The sequence below is a fragment of the Rattus norvegicus genome, chromosome 6, assembly GCF_021556685.1.
Source record: "Rattus norvegicus strain SHRSP/BbbUtx chromosome 6, alternate assembly SHRSP_T2T, whole genome shotgun sequence".
In the NCBI taxonomy this organism is placed as follows: domain Eukaryota; kingdom Metazoa; phylum Chordata; class Mammalia; order Rodentia; family Muridae; genus Rattus; species Rattus norvegicus.
Genome location: NC_141539.1, coordinates 27,732,984 through 27,753,640, shown reverse-complemented (window position 1 = coordinate 27,753,640; position 20,657 = coordinate 27,732,984). Strand labels below are relative to the sequence as shown.

At 43.2% G+C, this 20,657-nt stretch overlaps 1 protein-coding gene across 2 annotated transcripts in view; it reads right to left on the bottom strand.

Annotated features, from left to right (window-relative positions):
- Positions 1-11,318: 11,318 nt before the first annotated feature.
- The window catches only part of Srd5a2 (steroid 5 alpha-reductase 2), a 39,510-nt gene continuing 30,171 nt past the window's right edge, over positions 11,319-20,657 (bottom strand). Inside the window, 2 exon segments of one of the 2 annotated variants that reach the window (NM_022711.5) lie at positions 11,319-15,979; positions 19,766-19,916. In NM_022711.5, coding sequence (NP_073202.1) covers positions 15,913-15,979; positions 19,766-19,916 — 218 coding nt within the window. In that variant the 3' untranslated portion in view covers positions 11,319-15,912. 2 annotated transcript variants of the gene reach the window in all.

Below are 20,657 nucleotides of genomic sequence, written 5' to 3'. Positions count from 1 at the left end.
TTCTGTACCCAAGAGTAATGAGATCTCTGAAATATAGAGGCTCTGAGAGGAGAATTCAGTGTGGAACTGGTTTCATTTGATAGGATACTTAAATCTCAGTGCCCACTGAGAAACTATTTTGATGAAATACAAGAGTATTTGGCTCATGCCGTATCTTTATTTATGTAACATAGCTTAGATTAGTGGGAGTGAAGGGAATGCTGTATGCAGACCTCCTAAGGAAACCTACTCTTATATTACACCTCCCCATTTTACGATAGGGACATGGGGAATGGACAGCAAACCTTTGTAGGGGAATAAAGACCTCTAAGCTGTTAGGTTCCAAGAAATCTCTTTATGTGGAAAAATATGGTCATAAATAACAGCCAGCAAATTACAGGCTGAGAGGGTGGCTGGCATGATTTGTTGGGTATTTCTATCAGAACGAGGCCCTGATGACTACATGGCCAAATGTTATCAGGGAAATGAAGCAGATCAAACAACCTTCTGCCATTTACCATTGTTAGATTCATTGCTGGTCTTCTACACACTTTATCCTCCTAACATAAGGACAGAATACATCCTTTGTCTGAGGTTTTCCAAAACTCTGAGTTTCTGTTTTGCTCATAAGGAAACGATCTTTGGACTCCGGTTGTGTGACTGTGTGTTCTGTGGGTCTGAAGACACTCAGCCGAAAGGCAGCGCTTCCCACCTGGAGGCACAGCCCAAGGGAAGAAGAGGAGGTCCTTCTCCCCATTGGTGCAGAAAAGTTGACACACCAAAACAGGTGACAAGGGCTGACAAGATGACTTAGCAAGTAATGCTGGTCATTTGCTGCCACACCTGACGACCTGAGTTCGGTTTCAAGGGTCCACAAAGCAGGAGAGAACCAACTCCCACATTTACCATGGCTTCATCCCCACCAATAAAAAAGTAGTTTTTAAAAATAGGAAATAACTGGTGACCTGGGAAGTTGTATTTCGCAACAAGCCAGCTGAAATAAATGAGTTGGAGCAAAAGAACCAAAATCACTCTGCAAATGTGATGATTCTGTTATTCAATTCAGAGAGTATTTCTATGGTCCCTCTTAGTCAGGGTTACTACAGCTGTGATGAAGCACCAGGTTAAAAAGCCAGTTGGAGAGGAAAGGGTTCGTTTGACTTACACTTCTGCATTGTGTGTCCATCACTGAAGGAAGTCAGGACAGGACAAGTCCTCCTGCCTCCTCCTCCTCTCAACTGCTGGGATTCTGTGCACGCACCCAGTTCATAGTACACTCTTTTGAAACACGGTCTCACAAATCATCTCCTCACTTATCTTTCATCGTGAGTCACCTTTAAGTCAGAAAATACTGTGAAGAAAACCACACAAGCTCTGTCTCTGTATGCTCTAGACAGCTTTAACACATCTGAGAATTTTCCACTTTTGTTCCCAATGTATTTTTTTTTTTTTTTTGGTTCTTTTTTTCGGAGCTGGGGACCGAACCCAGGGCCTTGCGCTTCCTAGGCAAGCGCTCTACCACTGAGCTAAATCCCCAACCCCCCCAATGTATTTTTTAAATAAGCCATTAATAATACAGTTGGTCTTTAAAACTGTGACAAGGATGCCGAAGCATGGCCATCCACAATTAATGGCTCCTGGTAGGAGTGAGGGTGGCAAAGGTCTCATTGTATTTAAGAGGCTGGCCACTGGGAGTTTGACCATACTCCAGGGGTTTATGGGAAACACAACTGAACTTTCTCTTTCCTCCTCTTCCTCTTCCTCCCCCTCCTCCTCCTCCTCCTCATTCTTCTTTTTCTTCTTCTTCTTCCTTTTGGAGGGTCATAAGGATAGGGGAGCAGACCAGTGAAGACTGGGAAGTGAGTGTCATTGTGGTGCATGATGTGAAATTTCCAAATAATCAATAAAATGTTATTTGGAAAAATAATAATACAGTTGAGATCTGGAGTTGTACCTTACTTAGTTGGTGGAGTGCTTGCTTAGCATGTAGAAAGCCCTAGGTTTGCTTCCACAGCACCACATAAGACAGGAGTGTGGTGTATGCCTATAGTATCACCACTTAGGAGGTAGAAGCAGGATGATTGTGATATATACATTGTGATACTTCCCTGGGAGCTACTGGTTTTGAGGGGCTCCAGAATATTGCCATTCCTCTTGATTGTCCAGTCTAACTACCTGGTAAGACAATATTGCTGAGGACATCATACATTTTGATTGCAGGACATAGAGAAATCAGTCTGTAACTGACTAGAAACTTCCTTTCTGTTAGTCAATTTTCACAGTCCCAGAAGGAACTAGACAAACTACTGGGGGAAGAAAACACATGGTTGGCTTTAACTAGCACTAGACCTTATATTTACAATATCAACCTACCAGACAAAAAGTGCTCAGTGGTGCAAAAGTGGTATGACTGTTATGGGTGTACCATGACTGTTAAGGGTGTACCATGATGGTTATGGGTGTACCAAACTACTCTTTGATTGAATTTGAGACCTTTTCCACCTGGCCAAAAACCCATGGCTAGCAAAGTCATGGGCCATAGTAGGGGACTGACTATTATTGTTTTGATAAATGAACATGTTGTCAACTGCTTTCTAAATGTGTATGTTTATACCCATAAGTCTGTACTACTCTCAACCATAGTCAAAGAAGCTTCTTTCTGCAAAGGCAACAATTAGTGGAGAAGTTTGGACCTTGTCAAAGTGTCAAGAATAAGTGACTGTGGTGTATTCAGCCCCAAATGGGACATCTGTATCAACACACATGTCTAAATCAACACACACACATCTATATCAACACATATATACACACTCATCTATATCAATACACACCTATATCAACACACACATACACAAATACACACACATCAATATCAACACACTCACATCTATATCAACACACATACACACATCAGCACACACACACACACAACTCAGGGAACTTTGTGGAAGAGAAGGCAGAAATAATGTAAGGGCTGAAGAATGGGAAGAGATATGTGACATGGTGTCCTCTGGACATGACATGGTCATTATATTCATGAGCTCATAGCAACTGTGCATCTTGCAGACTGAGCCAGTCAAAATTCCTGCATACATGTGTGAGGGGCTCACAAAGTTGGTTGGTTATCATACTCCAGTGGATACCCCAAACACACAGGAGCACACGGACACACACACACACACACACACACACACACACACACACACACACACACAGTGTTAACCAGATTCAGGAGGTTATTTTTAAAAATGAAAAAAAAAAAAAGACATGATGTTGGAAAAGAGATGCTTGGGAAGGACCCAGAGGGGAAATGGAGGGAGAAGTGAAAAGGGACTTGGTCAAAATACATTGTATGCATGTATGCAATTCTCAAAGATTACATTTTAAATTGCTTTAAAAGTGATACAGAGATAAACAAAATTTACAACAGAGGGATCTGGAATGGCAGAGAAGCACTTAAAGCAATGTTCAAAGTCTTTAGTGATCAGGGAAATGCAAAACAAAACAACTCAGAGATTCTACCTTACACCAATCATGATGGCTAAGATCAAAAACTCAGGTGACAGCACATGTTGTCAAGGATGTGGAGAAAGAAGAACACTTCTCTATTATAGCTGGGATTGCAAAGTAGTACAACCACTCTAGAAATCAATCTGGAGGTTCCTCAGAAAATTGGAAAGAAATCTAACTGAAGACCCAGCTATACCACTCTTGGACATATACCCAAAAGATGCCTCACCACACCACAGGGATACATGCTCCATTATGTTAATAGCAGCATTATCTATGATAGCCAGAAGCTGGAAACAACCCAGATGTCTTACAATTGATGAATGAATACAGAAAATGTGGTTCATTTACACAATGGAATACTATTCAGCTATTAAGAATAAGGACATCATGAGTTTTGCAGGCAAATGGATGGAACTAGGAAATATCATCCTGAGTGAGGTAACTCGGACCCAAAAGGACATGCATGATATGTACCCACTAATATGTGAATATTAGCCAATAATGAACAGAATACCTAGGATACAATCCACAGTACTCAAGAAAGTTAACAAGCACAAGGGCCCAAGTGAGGATACCTCAATCCCATTTGGGAGGGAGAAGAAAACAATTAGAGCAGGCAAAGGGAGAGAGGGACCTGGGTGGGAGAGGGGATGGGGAATGGAAAAGAGGAACATGATCAGGTATGGGGAGAGACAGAAGAGAAGCCCTGGGTGCCAGCAGAATGAATGGAAATATACAACCTCAGGGGGAAGAGGAGGGGGAAGACCCTCTAGAAAGTACCAGAGACCTGGGAGGTGAGAGACTCCCAGGACTCAAAGGGAAAGACCTTAGATGAAATGCCCAACAGTGTGGAGAGGAAACTCATAGAGTCCACCTCCAGTAGAAAGACAGGACATCAAGTGGAAGAATGGGGTTGCCATCCCATAGTCAAAAATTCTGACTCAGAATTGTTCCTGTCTAAAAGAACTGCAGGGACAAAATTGAGAAAAGATTGAGGGAAAGGCAGTCCAGTGCAGGCCCAACTTGGGATCCATCTCAAAGGGAGGCTCCAATGATGTGCTTACAGATGGGAGCCTAGCATGGCTGTCCTCTGAGAGGCCCAAAAAAGCAACTGACTCAGACAGAGACAGATACGTACACCCAACCTTTGGACTAAAGTCAAGGACCTCTGTGGTTGAATTAGGGAAAGGCTGGAAGAAGCTGAAGAGGAGGGGGACCCAATGGGAAGACCAGCAGTCCCAACTAACCCAGACCCCCGAGATCTCTCAGACATTGAGCCACCAACCAGGCAGCCTATGTAAGCTGTTCTGAGGCCCCTACACATAGACAGCAGAGGACTGCCTGGTCTGGCTCTCAGTGAGAGAAGACACACCTAAACCCTCGAGAGACTTGAGGCCCCACAAAGTGGGAGGCCTGGCCAGGGGACTGGGGCGTGGGGGACATCCTCTTGGAGACATGGGATAAGGAACTGTGGAAGCGTAGACGAGGAGGGGGGCAATGACCGAACTGTAAACAAAAGAAAAGAAAAATGCTCAGCGCCCTTAGTCATCAGGTAAATACAAATCAAAGTACTCCGAGATTCCATTTTACATAAGTCAGAATAGCCAAGATCAGTATAATGAATGACAGCTCATGTTGGCACAGATGTGTAAGCATTTGCTGCTGGTGAGAATACAAACTTGTAAGCCACTATAGAAACTAGTGTGGCATCTCTTCGGGCAGATAGAAATCAATCTACCTCAAGATCCATCTGTACCACTCTTGAACATACACCCAAAGGATGCCTCATCATACTACAGAGACATGCGATCAACCATATTTATTGCTGCTCCTTTCATAATAGTCAGAAGTTTAAAACAGCCTAGATGTCCATCACCAGATGAATGGGTAAAGAAAATGTGGTACATTTACATAATGGAATATTACTCAGTCATTTTAAAAAAGAATAAAAATCATGAAATTTGCAGATAAATGGATAGAGTTAAGGAGGAGGGTATCATCCTAAGGGAGGTAACCCAGAGATGGAAAGACAAATATGGTATGTATTCGCTAATACGTAGGTGTTCACTGTTAAGTTTTCAATTAGCAAGCTACAATCTGTATCACCACAGAGCTTAGGTACACAGTAAGGGACTAGTTGGGAGAGATGAATCTCCATAGGAAGAGAAAATGGGGTGGCTATGGATGGATGAGGGAAAAGGATGGGGAGGAAAGGAGGAGGTAACAGAGGGGATATGGGGAGGAGTAACTAAAAGCTAAGGGCTAGTTGAGGAAACCTAATGTTATAGAAACTTCCTGAGATATATTCGTGTATGAAGGTGATCTAAATTAAATTGCCAAATAACAGGGGGTCAGAATACCAACTGGACATCTTTTCTCACCAAAGGAAGTTTCCCATTCTGGAAATAAGTTACATCTAGTCAAGGCTGTTGGCCAAAGGGATCCCTTGGGAATCCTCAAACAACCAAGTTATATTGCTAAGGCTATTGGTTGCTCTCCACAAACTAAGAGCAAGGCCCTGTGCTAGATATGTCAGCTTGTGTGGGAGATGTGGAGAAAGAAGTGGGATGGAGAGCGAGGCACCACAATCAACTGTGACTCCTTGATGTCTTGGTCCACTGTACAGTGTATGATCTGACATGGCTCCCGGCATACAGGTGAGACAACACAAAGGACCCAAGGCCAGGGCGGTGGCTGCTTCCCTTGTCTCCACAGGGGATTGGACCCTCCCCTGCAGGCTCATGGACAGGAGAGTCAGATTCTACTAAACAACATCTGTTGCACCCAGATTTGCCCTTGAATATACAAACATACCCTAATGGTCTAAAAAGCTATAAAGAAGCTCATGTAGGGGCTGGGGATTTAGCTCAGTGGTAGAGCGCTTACCTAGGAAGCACAAGGCCCTGGGTTCGGTCCCCAGCTCCGAAAAAAAGAACCAAAAAAAAAAAAAAAAAAAAAAAGAAGCTCATGTAATAAACAATAAAGCTAGATCTACATTCTGATGCTGTACTCCAGAGTCTGAATCCCAGGTACCATCATGGACTTCATCTCCACTTACCCCCGACTCCCCAGTGCCTGTTTCCCACAAACTTGATGCAAGCTATAATCATCTGAGAGGAGAAGATCTCAATTAAGAGAGGCCCCTTAAGATTGGGTTGTAGGCTTGATGGAAGATGGCCAAGCCCATTGCTGGTGTAAGACCAGAAGTGAGGCTTAACTACTGGCAGAACCACCACCATCACCACCACCACCACCCCCCCCCAAAAAGTGAGACACGAGAACAGAGTTCCATGCAAACATAAGAGGTTTATTTTCCAGAGCGTCGGGATGACTGACTAGAAGGTGACCTTTTAGGGGAACAGGTTACATCAGCAATGTTACAATTCAAACTTATTGGCTAAGCATATTAACCTTTAAATCTCTTAGCTAGCAAGCATCAGTCAATATATTTTAAGAATTTTCTACTCAAGAAAGTTCCTGTGGGTGGAGAATGGAACTTGGCCTAGCCTCAACCCAAGGCAGGAAGCTGGAACCTGGCCTAGCCTTGCTGCAAGGCAGGTGGGTGTAAGGCTGGAGAAAAGCCATAGAGTCCTTCATGGGTGGTGGTGTCCCGAGGATGGTGGTCTTGGGTGTAGACATAAAGTTACTGTGCACTGTGTGAAGATTTTAATGCCAATTTCTGTCTCCCCTATATCTGGTTACAATCCTTATTTCTAGAATTTTCAGTCTCAATCGTGTGTAAATACAGCTCCCCAATTGTGCCCTGATATGTCAATAAAGAGAGTTTAACAGTCAATCACTAAGCAGGGGAGAGAATAGGGCTGGACTTCCTGCCAGCCAGGGGAGTGGGTAAGAGGGAGAGGAAGTAGGAAATTCAGCCATGGAGAGAGTCCAGGAGAGACCATGAAAAACAGCTCAAGCAGAGAAAGACATTAAATGCAAGTGTCTTGGGGATTTGGGCTGGGAAGAAGCCAGATTACTTAGAGGATTAAAACATAGTAGTAACTGCTCAGTTGTTGTGCACTTGAAGCTTGTTAAATAAATAAATTAGTCCAGTCCCAACTATTTAGGAGCTAGGTAGGTAAGAGGAAAACGGTCACACACTTACTAAGAAGCCATTCACACCTGAGTTCTATAAGAAAAGAGGCTGAGCAAACCATGAGGAGCAAGCAAATAAGCAGCATCCCCCCATGGCCTCTGCATCAGCTCCTGCTGCCAGGTTCCTGCCCTGTTTGAGTTCCTGTCCTAACTTTCTTTGATGATTGACAGTGAGATGATATCTAAGTCAAGTAAACCCTTTCGTCCCCAGGTTGCTTTGGTTACACTGTTTCATCACAGGAAAAGTAACCCTAAGACAGGTCCTATTTCTGAAGACAACATCACACAAATCATTGTACAGGAAGAAGTCAAGCTGGAGCCTGCCTAGAGCCTTTACCCCTACAGACTAGTGTTCATGCGACCGGAAGGCACTCTGCACCCTACCAAAGGAGAAAGGCAAACACCAACCCAGCTATAAACTCTTCAATCTACCATGATAACCTGCCTGCAAGATGTGCCAGTGCCATTGTGTCACAAAGCTTGTAGAAGTCACCAACCAATATATGGTTGGACTTGTGGCCATGAGCTGGACCTCATCCACATCACTGCTTAAACGACCAAGAATCTGAGACCAGATAAGTTGGGGATCTGGAGGAAAACCAAACCATTCTGCTAAGAGAATAAAAGATAAATAAATTGACCCTCACAACATCCTGCTATACTCAGAGATCAGTCACTTCCTCAGCCAGCATCAGAGAAGCTTCCTCCTACAGTAGACGAAACCATACAGAGCAGAGATCCACAGTCAAACAATGTGCAGAGAGTGAAAACCCCTGGAACATTCAATCCTAAATGGAATGTCTTTATCAAATCCATCCCTTCAGAGCTCAGGGAAACCCTGTGGAAGGGGAGGCAGAAAGAGTGGAAGAATGAGAGGTGATAGAAGGCACCAAGGAAACAAATCCCCCTCAACACAGCAGACCAATGCGCACACGGATTCACAGGCTGTGGCAGCATATACAGGTCTGCACCAGATGGGGTTCCGGCAATGAAAGAGGAATGGGACACGAACCCTTACCCCTAACTGTGAAGTTATCTCCCATTGACAACCACCCACAAATGAAAAATTAGTTTTCCTTAACAGAGTCTCACTAGTGACCAAACCGTTTTTAAGTGCAGGACCCATGCCCGGCCTCAACAGCATCTTGGAAGGATCCTTGTCTCAAAATGTTTTCTCAAGGTATTATTTTTGACCTTACAGATCTTTTGTGTATATATTATGGCTTCTGGCTCTGCGTTTTTATGGAACTGCTGTGTATACAGACATTTGTCTCTGTGTCTCTATGTGGTTTTGGGGGGTTCTCATTGGCTCTTTTTCTCTGTTATTTCCGTCCTATTCTGGTTTGTTTGTTTTATCTTAGTTCACTGTTATTCTTTAGAAGCCTGTGTTCTACGGAGAGACAGAAAGGCGGGGCTCAGATGGGGATAGGAGGATCTTGGAGTAGATGGGGGAGTGGAAGCCATAACTGTGGGAAAAAAAATTTCAGTAAAAGAAAAATGAGGGAGGGACGAACAGTAACTAAGATTATCACAGAAAACATTTTAATGAGATAGTATCTAAAACCCAGCTCATTATGAAAAAAAAGCATTAATTAACAGGTTAATGCAATTGAATTGGTATTTGCTATCTATTCAATACGGGGGGAGGGGTACCTACATCTCTATAAAAGGTCAGCAGTTTGGTTTGGTTTGGTTTGGTTTGGTTTGGTTTGGTTTGGTTTGGTTTGGTTTGGTCTAGGCTCTCTAACAGAAGAAAGTAAAATCCACAGATTAAACTGGAGGTTACCCTCTGCCTGCCTACCTCATGGCATTGAATGACTGAAACCACATGTTGTCTCATCCCTCTCCCACAGGTTCAGATCAAACACCACCTTTATGAGGTGAGCTGACAGAAACATATCTGCATTATTTCTTGTGAGGTACATCCATATGGTTTGTGTTTAAGCAAATGTGCCTTCTCCTCTTATGAAAATGGAGCTGCAAGAACGGCTCATTCAACCCCTCGGGAGGATTTCTTTCCTGGGAGCATCTGGAAGGCGTCAGACTTTTGTGATCTGAGAGAGAGGGGAGGAACCAGGGGAGCCTTCCTTCCCCGGGGCCCTTAGCTTTGTTTCCCCATCAGCCTTCCTCCACAACCTCTCTTAGAACTCCCCACGTGCTTCCTTTTTTTTTTTTCCTCTTCCATCCTCCTCCGAGCTCCCAGCCAAATGAGAAAGGGTGGCTATCCTCCATCTAGGCTCAGATGGTACACAGGACAAAAGAACAGCACAGCTGGATGCACATTGTCACCTTCCCCAGTCATTTATTTCAACTACCCCTACCCCAAACTAAGTTTGTTGGGGGGGGGGGACGAGAGATCATATAAATAACATAAGACCATATAAGATCACTGTTCTGTTATTTGCAGAATAAACACATCTTCCTCAGAATCTCTCCACGCGATGGGCCACTAAATCATCCAAGCACCATACTACCCCTTGGCTGCACACCTCTCTTGTTTCCTCACGAGATAGTGCCCCTGCTATAAACTCAGCTGGGCAGCCCGCTACAGAAGGATTGACTTCACGACCGTTCCCACCCTGTTCATTAGCCGGCCTGCGCCCCTGGCCACGGGCTGTTGGAGAACCAAAGGTCAGGCCGGAGAAGAAATGACTCCTCAGGTTCATGGCTGTGCCAAGAGCCGCTCGCTTGCTTGTCAGGATGACTGCTATAAGGTAACCACAGGAAGTCCAGGCACTTGTAAAATCATAGGCTTACTTATCTGTGCGTGGAAGGGTATAAGATGCCTCCATCAATGTTTGGTCGCATGTTTCTCTTCGGAACTCAATCTGTCTTTTCGACAGTGGGCCGCTCTTTGTGAAGGTAAACCCTGAGATGGGAGTTCCTAAACGGAAAGTTTCTCCCCATCAAATGTAGAGGCTATGTCTGCTATACTTAGGCAGGAAAGGCCCTTTAGTGTTAAACAGATTTGTGACAAATGTACCACTGCTCCTCCTGGAGTGAGCAAAGCGGATGACTCACAGACACGCGAAAGGAGCATATGTGTGTGAATCAGGCCCAGAACCTGGGTCCGGATAGTTTTCTCCTTTGCGAATTCTTCATAAACCCACAGGGCGGCTCCTAACAGCAAGGGTCATGGCTAACCCAACAATATCCTCAGGGCTGTGGGAATAGCTCGGTGGTACTGACGTGCATTTAGCATGCTCGGTGGAGCCTGGCTTCAGTCTCCAGAAGCCAATACTAATTTTTTGTGTGATGAGTAAAAATTTAATAAGTTACTCCTGTGTGGGTGGGGTCAGACCCATGAGGTTCTGCTGGGTCTTCCTGTGGAAGCCTGCTGTGAAAAACTGCTGTCCTCAAACGGACAAAATGATACTCAGATTCGCTAGGCATCTTGGGGAAGCATTTTACTGCCATAGGTTTCCATCTATACTATGAAGTTAAGTGACAAGCCTATGTCCAATATCAGCTTACACATTTTAAACCTAGACTCTCAAACTCAAATCAAGTACACTTGTTCCAGGTCAGCAGGGAACATTCCCTCTGTGAAGGTTTCTTGGGCAAAAGCAAGAAAATGCATCTTGGCAGTTAACCACCAGCAAGGTGTTTCAATAAGAATCACTCAGAGGAAGCGTCCACTCCAGTCACTTGATTTTCTTGCACTCTGTTTTGAGGAAAAATCGAAATAAATAGGAAACGTGTCTGTGGAATGAGGACACACTCAGAATTTTATTTTATTGCATGCTCATATTTATATATGTATATTTTATACATTATGTTAGCAAATGCACATATATATTTTTAAATATATTATGTAATATATTTAACATAATATATGGTATATTGTAGTTATATTTTTATTATATGCATTATATGTTATAGATATGTAATAACATCTATCACATATCATATATAACATATATTATACATAATTACATATGATATATAAGTAGTATATAATAATTATATATTATAATATATTTACTCTAATATATTATAATATAAATCATATAAACATTGTATATTATAAAATAATATGTTTATGGAATATATTATAAATTATATGTGATATGATATATAATATAGTTTGTATATTATGTATATATTTATTTATCGGCCTTCAACAAGAACACTGAGTTTTAAAACAATGCCTTTAGATAACTGAGAATCCCTCAAATGTCAAGGGAAGATCCGTATTATAGGTAAATAACTTATTTAAATTAAGAATGTCTGTGATGCACTCACACACCCAATAATAATAAAGTTTAAAGCTTTAAATGAAAGTTTGTGGTTAATTGAATTAATTTGAAGTACAAATAAGATTTTGTGGGATTAAAATAAAACACATTGGTAAATTGACTAAATCAGAAGTCACCCGAATAAAATTCTAGATAGTGCCCTCTTGTGGCAAAAATATGCAATTGCTAAAAGGCAGTTTTGTCAGCCCAAGCCATTTATCGAGCATTTTTAACATGTAAAGGATTGCCTAGACCATCTTCATGTAAGTAAAATAAAAATCTAGTTTTAAAACATTTTAATACAAAGTCTTATGTATCTCAATCTGGTCCCTAAATCCCTCCCTGTGTAGCAGAAGTTGACATTGCGCTTCTGGGACCTCTCAAGTGCTGGGGCAAGCACACCTTGTGCTGCATGCAGAATCCAGGGTCTCACATATACTAGGTGAGCACTCTACTGAGCTTCATCTTCAGCTCTGAAATAAAAGATAGGAGGAACGTGGTTTTCAATCACAGAGAGCCCCCAGAAATCTCTGCTTTCAGGAGAATTCACCACTCTTGTGAAAGCTTACCTAGTCTGCATCTTGGGAGTTCCCCAAAGGCCTACACCTTAGGGTGAGTTCCCAGTTTGGCACCACTGGGAGGTGAAAGAACTCTATAGGCTGAGGCCTAGTGGGATGTCTTTGGGTCACTGAGGAGGGTAGGCATGCCCTCAAAGGGGGACTGTAGAACTCTGGTGCCTCTGGCTGTCTCTCCTCCCCTCTGCCTCCCTCTCTTTTGGCCAGGAGGTAAACACCTATGTTCCACTATATGCTCCCACCACAATGTGCTGCCTGCTACAGGCCCAAAGCTATTCCTGGGCTATGAGCCAAAATTAAACCTTTTGTCTATATAAGATGATTTGTCACAGTTGTTTTAGTAAGAACTTCTTGACACTGTATTTTTCCTCCTAGGCATCACTGAAAAGAGGACACAACTGGCCTTGGCCTATTGTCTCACACCTTTCTTGTACTTCCTGGAACTCAACTATAATTTAGAATCTGCTGGTCATCCTTTATTTCCTATTCATAGCACCTGATTTCAGATTGGCAAAATGAAGGAAGGTAACAAGAAAGAAAACAGCAAGACAAGAAATTAAGATAGAGGGAGGGAAGGGGTGAGAACACCACTCAATAGATACACTGTGATGCTACAGAAGATCTGGATTTTTTTTTTATTTTATTCATGGCAGTCATGACTTGAGAGGCATTTGATGAACAATAAGAAGCACCTGCTTGTAACACTACAATCCATATCTTCATTACATATCCTACTTCAAATCTCTCAGGATCCTGGTGTTAACTAACACTCCATTTCTGTACCAAATGATAAAACTGGAGCACAGTTTCTCAAGCATATTTCCAGTGGTGTTGAACCTACCTACCTGGGGCTGAGGAGATAAGAATTCAACAATTCTGATTCAGAGTGCTTAATCCCTTCCTTACAGAACCCACATTCCAGCCTCTTTAGGGGAGCTATCCCTTCACCAGAGACTGTACCCTTAAGTGTTCATGTGCTACCCAGTCCCAAGTTCTCACACAGGAACCAGGCTGGGGATGCTGAGGTCAGCATATATCAGCAGTTCTCAGCCTGTGGCTCTCACATATCATATATCCTACATATCAGATATTTACATTATAATTCATAACAGTAGCAAATTACAGCTATGAAGAGGCAATAAAATAATTTTATAGTTGGGGTAGGGGTCACCATAACATGAGGAACTGGATTAAAGGGACGCAGCATTAGGAAGATTGAGAAGCACTGACTTATATTCATCATCTCACTAGATTTTCTTATTTGTGATAGTAAGTTGATTATATTCACCCTCCCATTATCTTCTATCTCTTAATTCTCTCCTTCCAATCTTTTAAAGCATGTCTTCTCAACCTGTGGGTCATGACACCTTTGTGGGTCAAATGACACTTTCCCAGGGACTACCTAATACCATGGGAAAACACAGAGATTTACTCTATGACTCATAACAGTAAAAAAAAATTTATAATTCTGAAGTATCAACAAAAGTCGTTTTTACGGTTTGGAGTCACCACAACATGAGGAACGCAGTGTCAGGAAGATGGAGAATCACTTCCATCCCTGCAGAATGCCAGGGTTTTGGTTTATGTAGAACCAAAACCTAATTTTTACAATTTGAGGCTTGGAATTCAAGATAAAATAAAATAAAACTAAGTGTGAAACCCTGTCTGAATGGAATGAAAGGCGCTTTCTGCTCCGATGAGCATCTGGGCAGATGTTGCAGATCTCCACTTGTGCCATTGGGACCTGAGGTCTGATGCTCGAGCTACTACAGATCATCTAAGATACATCTCAAGGATCATAAGGAAGAAATTCCAGAAGAAACTTTCTCAGGGCTTCTGATACGTTTACATCATCATAAACATCTCTTCAAGTTGAACAGTCTACTGCCTTACATATGAATTTCTCATACTTAGAAGTGTTCCTGATAGGAGTTTACACTGTCTGTTGCAACACAATTATTTATTCTCTTAGGAGCCACTCATGGCTATATCTTTTTCTTTGTGTTCAGTAAAACCTGACAATCAAGGAAGTCCATAGCAGTGTTGTGGATGACTATGATAGTTCTAATTGTGAGACTGGAAGATCTGGTGTTCACTGACTAAGACACTGTGTACATTTGGACTTGGGTCAATAAAAGGGAATTTCATTATTAAAACTCTCCTTTTTTATGTCTTCCTAATTAACTAAAGCAGAGAAAGCTGAGACCAGGCTTTCATGTATGCATGCTCTAGGTCTATGGCACTTAAAAATGTAAATCTTTTAATTACTTTTTTGAGCACTGCCCTCAGCCCTGACATTCATTTTGGTTGGTTGGTTGGTTGGTTGGTTGCTTGCTTGCTTGCTTGCTTGCTTGCTTGCTTGCTTGTCTTATTGGTTGGTTGGTTGGTGGCTGGTTGATTGGCTGGTTGGTTGGTTGATTGGTTGGTTGATTGATTGGTTGGTGGCTGGTTGATTGGTTGGTTGGTTGGTTGGTTGATTTGTTGGTTGGTTAGCTGGTTGGTTGGTTGGTTGGTTGGTTGTTGGTTGATTGGTGGCTGGCTGTTTGGTTGGTTGGTTGATTTGTTGGTTGGTTGGTTGGTGGCTGGCTGTTTGGTTGGTTGGTTGATTTGTTGGTTGGTTGGTTAGTTGGTTGGCTGGTTGGTTGGTTGGTTGGTTGGATAGTTGGTTGGTTGGTAGGTTGGCTGGCCGGCTGGCTGGCTGGCCAGCTGGTTGATTGACTGCCTGGATGGATGGTTTATTGACTGGCTGGCTGGTTGTTTTTTAAAACCAACATACAAAGTAATTGGTTTCATTATGGACATTTTCATACATGCTTTATTTTTGCCAATCCTCCTCCCCTTCTCTCCTACATTTCTCCTGATGCTCCCCTTCCTCCTGCAGTAGCCTCTCTCTGCCACACAAATTTTATTTCCCTCTTTTTTTCCTCCCAGCAAGACCCATTTTCTCTTCTCATGATCTCCTTTCCAAATCAATGAACTATATGACCCCCAACACACACATATGAACAGTTAGATATATATTAAAATCTAGAACCTGCACATGAAACAAACATGCAGTATTTGTCTTTCTGAGTCAGGATTAGGTTGCTTAATATAATAATTTCCAGTTCTACCCACTTTCCTGCAATTGCTATAATTTCATTATTCATTATGTCAGTCCAAAGGGTTTTGACTGCAGAACTTCCCCAAAGTGACATGGAATAAGAAAACAATTACCTCTTCAGATCATACCGTGGGAAACAAGAAGCTTCTAGATGGTATAGCTAAGAATAAAATGGCCTCTGTGAAGCTCCAAAAGGAAATTGGGTTAGAGCTCCCTGGGCAGAAAGGAGTATAGGCTAAGCAGGCATGACCCTGCATGCCTCAAGCAACTGGAATAACAAGAGACCTTTTAACACATACATCACCATATATACATGTGAGCAAGACACTGTTATAGTTTACAGTTTATAGTTTCAGCAGCTGAGCAGTTCCTCCACAGAAACTTTGCTCTTTAAAATTGGGGTTCTTTAAAAGATGAATGGAATGAGAGCTTTCCTAGATTTGGGGTAATCCTTAAACATCTTAAGGTAGAACCTAAGAAGACAAGAAAGAAAGGAATAATTATAAATGCAGCAGAGTAGTGGCCAACAGTTGAGTTCCCAACCAACACAGGTCAACCCAGTTACTTAGCACCTGACCATTCCTGAGGACCATGTGCCCATCATCCACCCCCTTCCTACAGTCTGCCCCTTGTAAATGTTGGTGATTTGTGTGCAGATAAATACAAAGTAACATCCGGAGGGTAATGGTGATAGTTTTACAATCTTACAAACATACTCCCTATCACTCAACTTTCCATTTAAAAACTGTTAAAGTGATAGATTTTATGATATGTGTATTTCACCATATTTTTTTATTAATAGGCAAAAAGGAAGTACTCATTTGAGCTCACTTTGCTGAAAACTACAGGAAGCCAAAGCCTCCCAAAAACTTTGGGCAGCCTGTGTTATAGTGGCAAGTCAATAATGAAGATAACCAACTACTGTCTGGTTGGACCTAAGGCCTGCTCCATAGGAGGAAATCTATATCTGGGACACTAAACACCGGTGCAGAAGCCCATAGCTGGAGAGGTCATAGGCTGGGGAAGTTACTGCAACTGTTTGCTAAATGGAGAAGCTGTGCCTGTCAAAGTGCTGTCTACTGATTCTGTTTATACCCACAAATCAGTGCTACCGGCAGCTTTGCTCAGAGAAGCTCCATTTTTGCGGTGGACAGTAATAACTGCAAAGACTCGTGATGAGTCACAGTGCTGAGAACCAGGAACTGCTCAGTGCCCAGCCAAGAATGGATCACCTTTCCAAGGCTCAGGAGCATCCCAGGAGACAGGGCAGGAGGGATGTAAGAGCTGGGAGACCGAATGGAGCGAAGTAGACCGCTGTCTACAGAATATAGTCTGACCATCACACTTCTACAGCGGTTGACATCACCCACGTAAAACCTAAACAAGATTGAGCCTGTTCATATCCTGCCATGACCCTCCCCCTAGGACCTACCGGCAGGAAATCATAGCAAGTAGGAAGGAGTTCACAGGACCAACACCTCCCTGAGGATCTGTAGATAGTTAATAGCTGCTGGGAGAAATGTTCTCTTCCTTTAATGGTGTAGCTGCCAGTAAGGACACCGTGCTCTTGTAAATAATTCCTTACCAAGGACCCTGTAACCAACTCTAATGAGGCTCACTCTGCCATGAGAGGTAAGTTAATGCGGCTGACGGGAGGGCTCAGCAGTTAAAAGCACCTGTTGCCCTTCTAGAGATCCTGAGTTTGGTTCCCAGCACGCACGTCCAGCGACTCACAAATCCTTGCCTATAACTCAGTTCCAGTATCTGATGCCCTCTTCTGAGTGTGCACATACACACACAAACATACACACACACACACGCACACACACATACACACAAACATACACACACAAACATACACACACATACACACACACACACTCACACATACACACACACACACATACACACACATACACACATGTAAATAAAAGTACACCTTTGAAAATAAGATAAAAACATGTAAGAACAAGAGGGAAACGGGGTTGGGGATTTAGCTCAGTGGTAGAGCGCTTGCCTAGCAAGCACAAGGCAGCTCCGGAAAAAAAAAAAAAGAGGGAAACAACAGAGAAATAAAAGATGCATATAATAAAATACATGATGTATGTAGGAAAATGCTACGAGGTTCACTATTGTGTCCAAAAAAACACCTGCTAACAACAAATAAAATTTACAAGAAGCTTGGACAAAGTTAACTTAGAGAATCAGCAGCAATTTTTGAAAAATATCCTTTCCTGAAGTTTAGGGTGCAACTATTTCTATGGGTCTCATTTTGCCCCCTAAAAGGTAGATTATGATCCTAAGTCCCAACACCTGAAGATGCAGCCTTATTTGGAACTACAGCCATCGCAGATGTGATTAATAATTAAAATACTGATGCAGGATGGACCCTTAATCCCATAGATCTGAAAAGAGATGTGGAGGAGACACACTGAATGAGCAGGTCACAGAAAGACTGGCAGAGTTTGGAGTGAGGCATCTACCCCAGCCATGGAGAACCGAGAACCATGGTGAGTCTCCACCAGAATTGAACAGAAATAAGCAAGGAAGGTTTCTTCTCTAAGTCATTCCAGAGAGCACAGCCCTGCTCTACCTTAAGGCCAAAACTCTGGTCTGCAGAATTCTACAAAGATAGATGTTTTCCTTGCTCTAAGTCATGCAGCTGGGGGTCTTTTCCTATGTCAGCCAAGGAGGAACAATGCCTCTTACGAGAAGCCTTTACCCTGGGTGATCAAGTTGTCCTCTTAACTGGTTGAAACGAATGGCCCTCCAGGCATAATAAAGACAAAATGCACTCTGCTAAAGTGCTTTGGGTTTAAACTGGAACACAAAAGCGACCGTGTGCCAGAAGAGCCTGGTCTCCCCTGCTTTGGCTTGAAAAGACCCTGTGTGCTCAGCCTTCCCCGCCAACGCCTGCCCTTGCTTCATGAACACCTTCACAAAGCCCTCTTGGTCCTAGTAAAAGAGACACCCCTGGCTCTCCCTCTGGGAGGAATATAACCAGATGGCCTCAATTTGATTTTGATATTGCACCAGCTGGAAACTTCTGGAGGAATTATTGACAGAGAACTTCTCTGAGCTTTTCAGAGACCCTCCAAGCACCAGGCAATGCCCCGCCCCGACCTCTGCCATTCTTTCACTTCTCCTGAAGTGGGAGGGCTGTTGTGATGTCTCTCCAAGGCTGTGAACCTTGAACCCCTGTCTGTTTCGAGACAGGAAGTGATAGGACTAGTTCACAGGAGAAACGGCTGTGAACTTTGCCTATTTCCAAACTGGTCTCAGTTTCTATTCCGAAGAAAGGAGCTTGTACCTCATTTAATATTAAAAACTATTAGAATAATCATTAGTCAGGCAAAGACACCGAGGGGAGGCAGAAACACTGAGACGAAAGATTAAGATGCGCTCAACCCCGTTCTTTACTCCCTGTGTTCCTTCTTGGTCTCTAGGCATTCTCTTTTCTACAAAAACTACTTGAAGGTAAGCAGGTGACATCCTATCACCTCCTATCTTGAGAGGGACAGGGTTTCAATGGTCCCTAGCCCTACTCTACCCCTGGTTAATGGATTAATGAAGTGTTAGACCAACTCTCCAAGGGGGGAGGGTTGGGGAGCCTTAAATGCCTGCAGTTCCAATATGTACCAGCAGGTGGCGCACTCGGGGCTCACCTGCTTTCCTTATTTTGTGACTGGCTGGCAATGGTCTCATCCCTGGAGGACACATCAAGAAATACAATGAACGAGAACTGAACTGAAGCGTGACGTTTCTTTCATCTCTTAGCCCATTATCTAAAGTTTCCAGACAAGCGGTGATAAGTCTTATTTGGAAAAGAATACTATGTGGATCCGACACCTTGTGACACTATTAACTGTCAACTTGACCCTTAGGAGGCAGGCCTCCGGTCATACCTGTGAGGAACTGTTTATATTAAGGATAGCCTCAGAGGAATTGTCCTGATTAAGTTCACTGGTGTGGGAAGAAGATCCATCTTAATTCTGGCAAGATGATTCCCTGATGAGGGACCCGCGACGGTCTAAATGGAGAGGGACAGGCTGAGAACATCAATGCATGCACTGATTTGTTTGCTGTCTGCTTTGACTACGAAGGCAACGTGACTGGCTGCTTCAAGTTCCTGCCACTCTGACACGCATGGCACGGAAGAGCGAGCCGAATGAGCCCTTTCTTCCTGATGTTGTTTTGTGGGTGTTTTTATCAGAGCAACGGGGAAACAAAAATAAGACAGGCCTCTGTTGAAATTTTACCTGTGGTGGTAAAAGGCTTGCATCCCCAGGAAACAAAGTGTGAAAAAGGCGAAAGCGAAGGCTGGGACGGACCACGTGGCCAAGGCGTAGCCAATCCATTCAATAATCTCGCCCAGGAAATTGGCTCCAGAGACATACGTAAACAAGCCACCTGTGGACAGAAGAATCAGAAGGACAACACTCAGAACAGCGTTACTGTGACACTACATCCCTGTATCTCATTGCAAAGCACACAAGACAGGTAAACAAATGTAAGTTGGGAGGCCCCCTCTCTAGCCAGAGTTCAGAGGAAGCTTTTCAGAGATGGGGTGAGGGGCAACAAGAACCCTTCGCTGTAGAATGTTCTGGAATTCTGAGGAGCAGCCCCATCTGCTGATGGGCTTCGGTACAGGTTTCCTGACAATCGTTGGACCACCAGCTTCGAGCAAGACAAGCAAGAAGTGCAGATGACGGGCTTTTTGTCTTGTTCCATTAAAGAACATCTTCAGGCAGCTCTTTGCCTTCCTAAGCCTTACACTGGCAAGTCCAAAGGTCAACCGTTATGGCGGCCGCCAGTCACACCAAGTGAGATAACGCATGGCATTGAAACAGAAGCTTAATATGTGTGAGAGGTGATGTGATTCTTCTCTGGCCCTTTGATCGTCCACTACCTGGCCCCTGCGCTGTATGCGGCTCAATTTGAAAGCAGAGAATATGTGTCCGCTGGCGTTGGAGAACTCTGCTGCTGCTGAGACAGCCCACAAGACATTTCCTCTCTCAGAACTATCTAGAAATCAAGATACTTCTAACAACATTCGATGTACCCACACTCAAACTTTATGAGCCGTATTAAACTAGGAAAGTTGTGACCAAAACAGCTTTACCCTTCTATAATTACATTGCGATGTGCTCT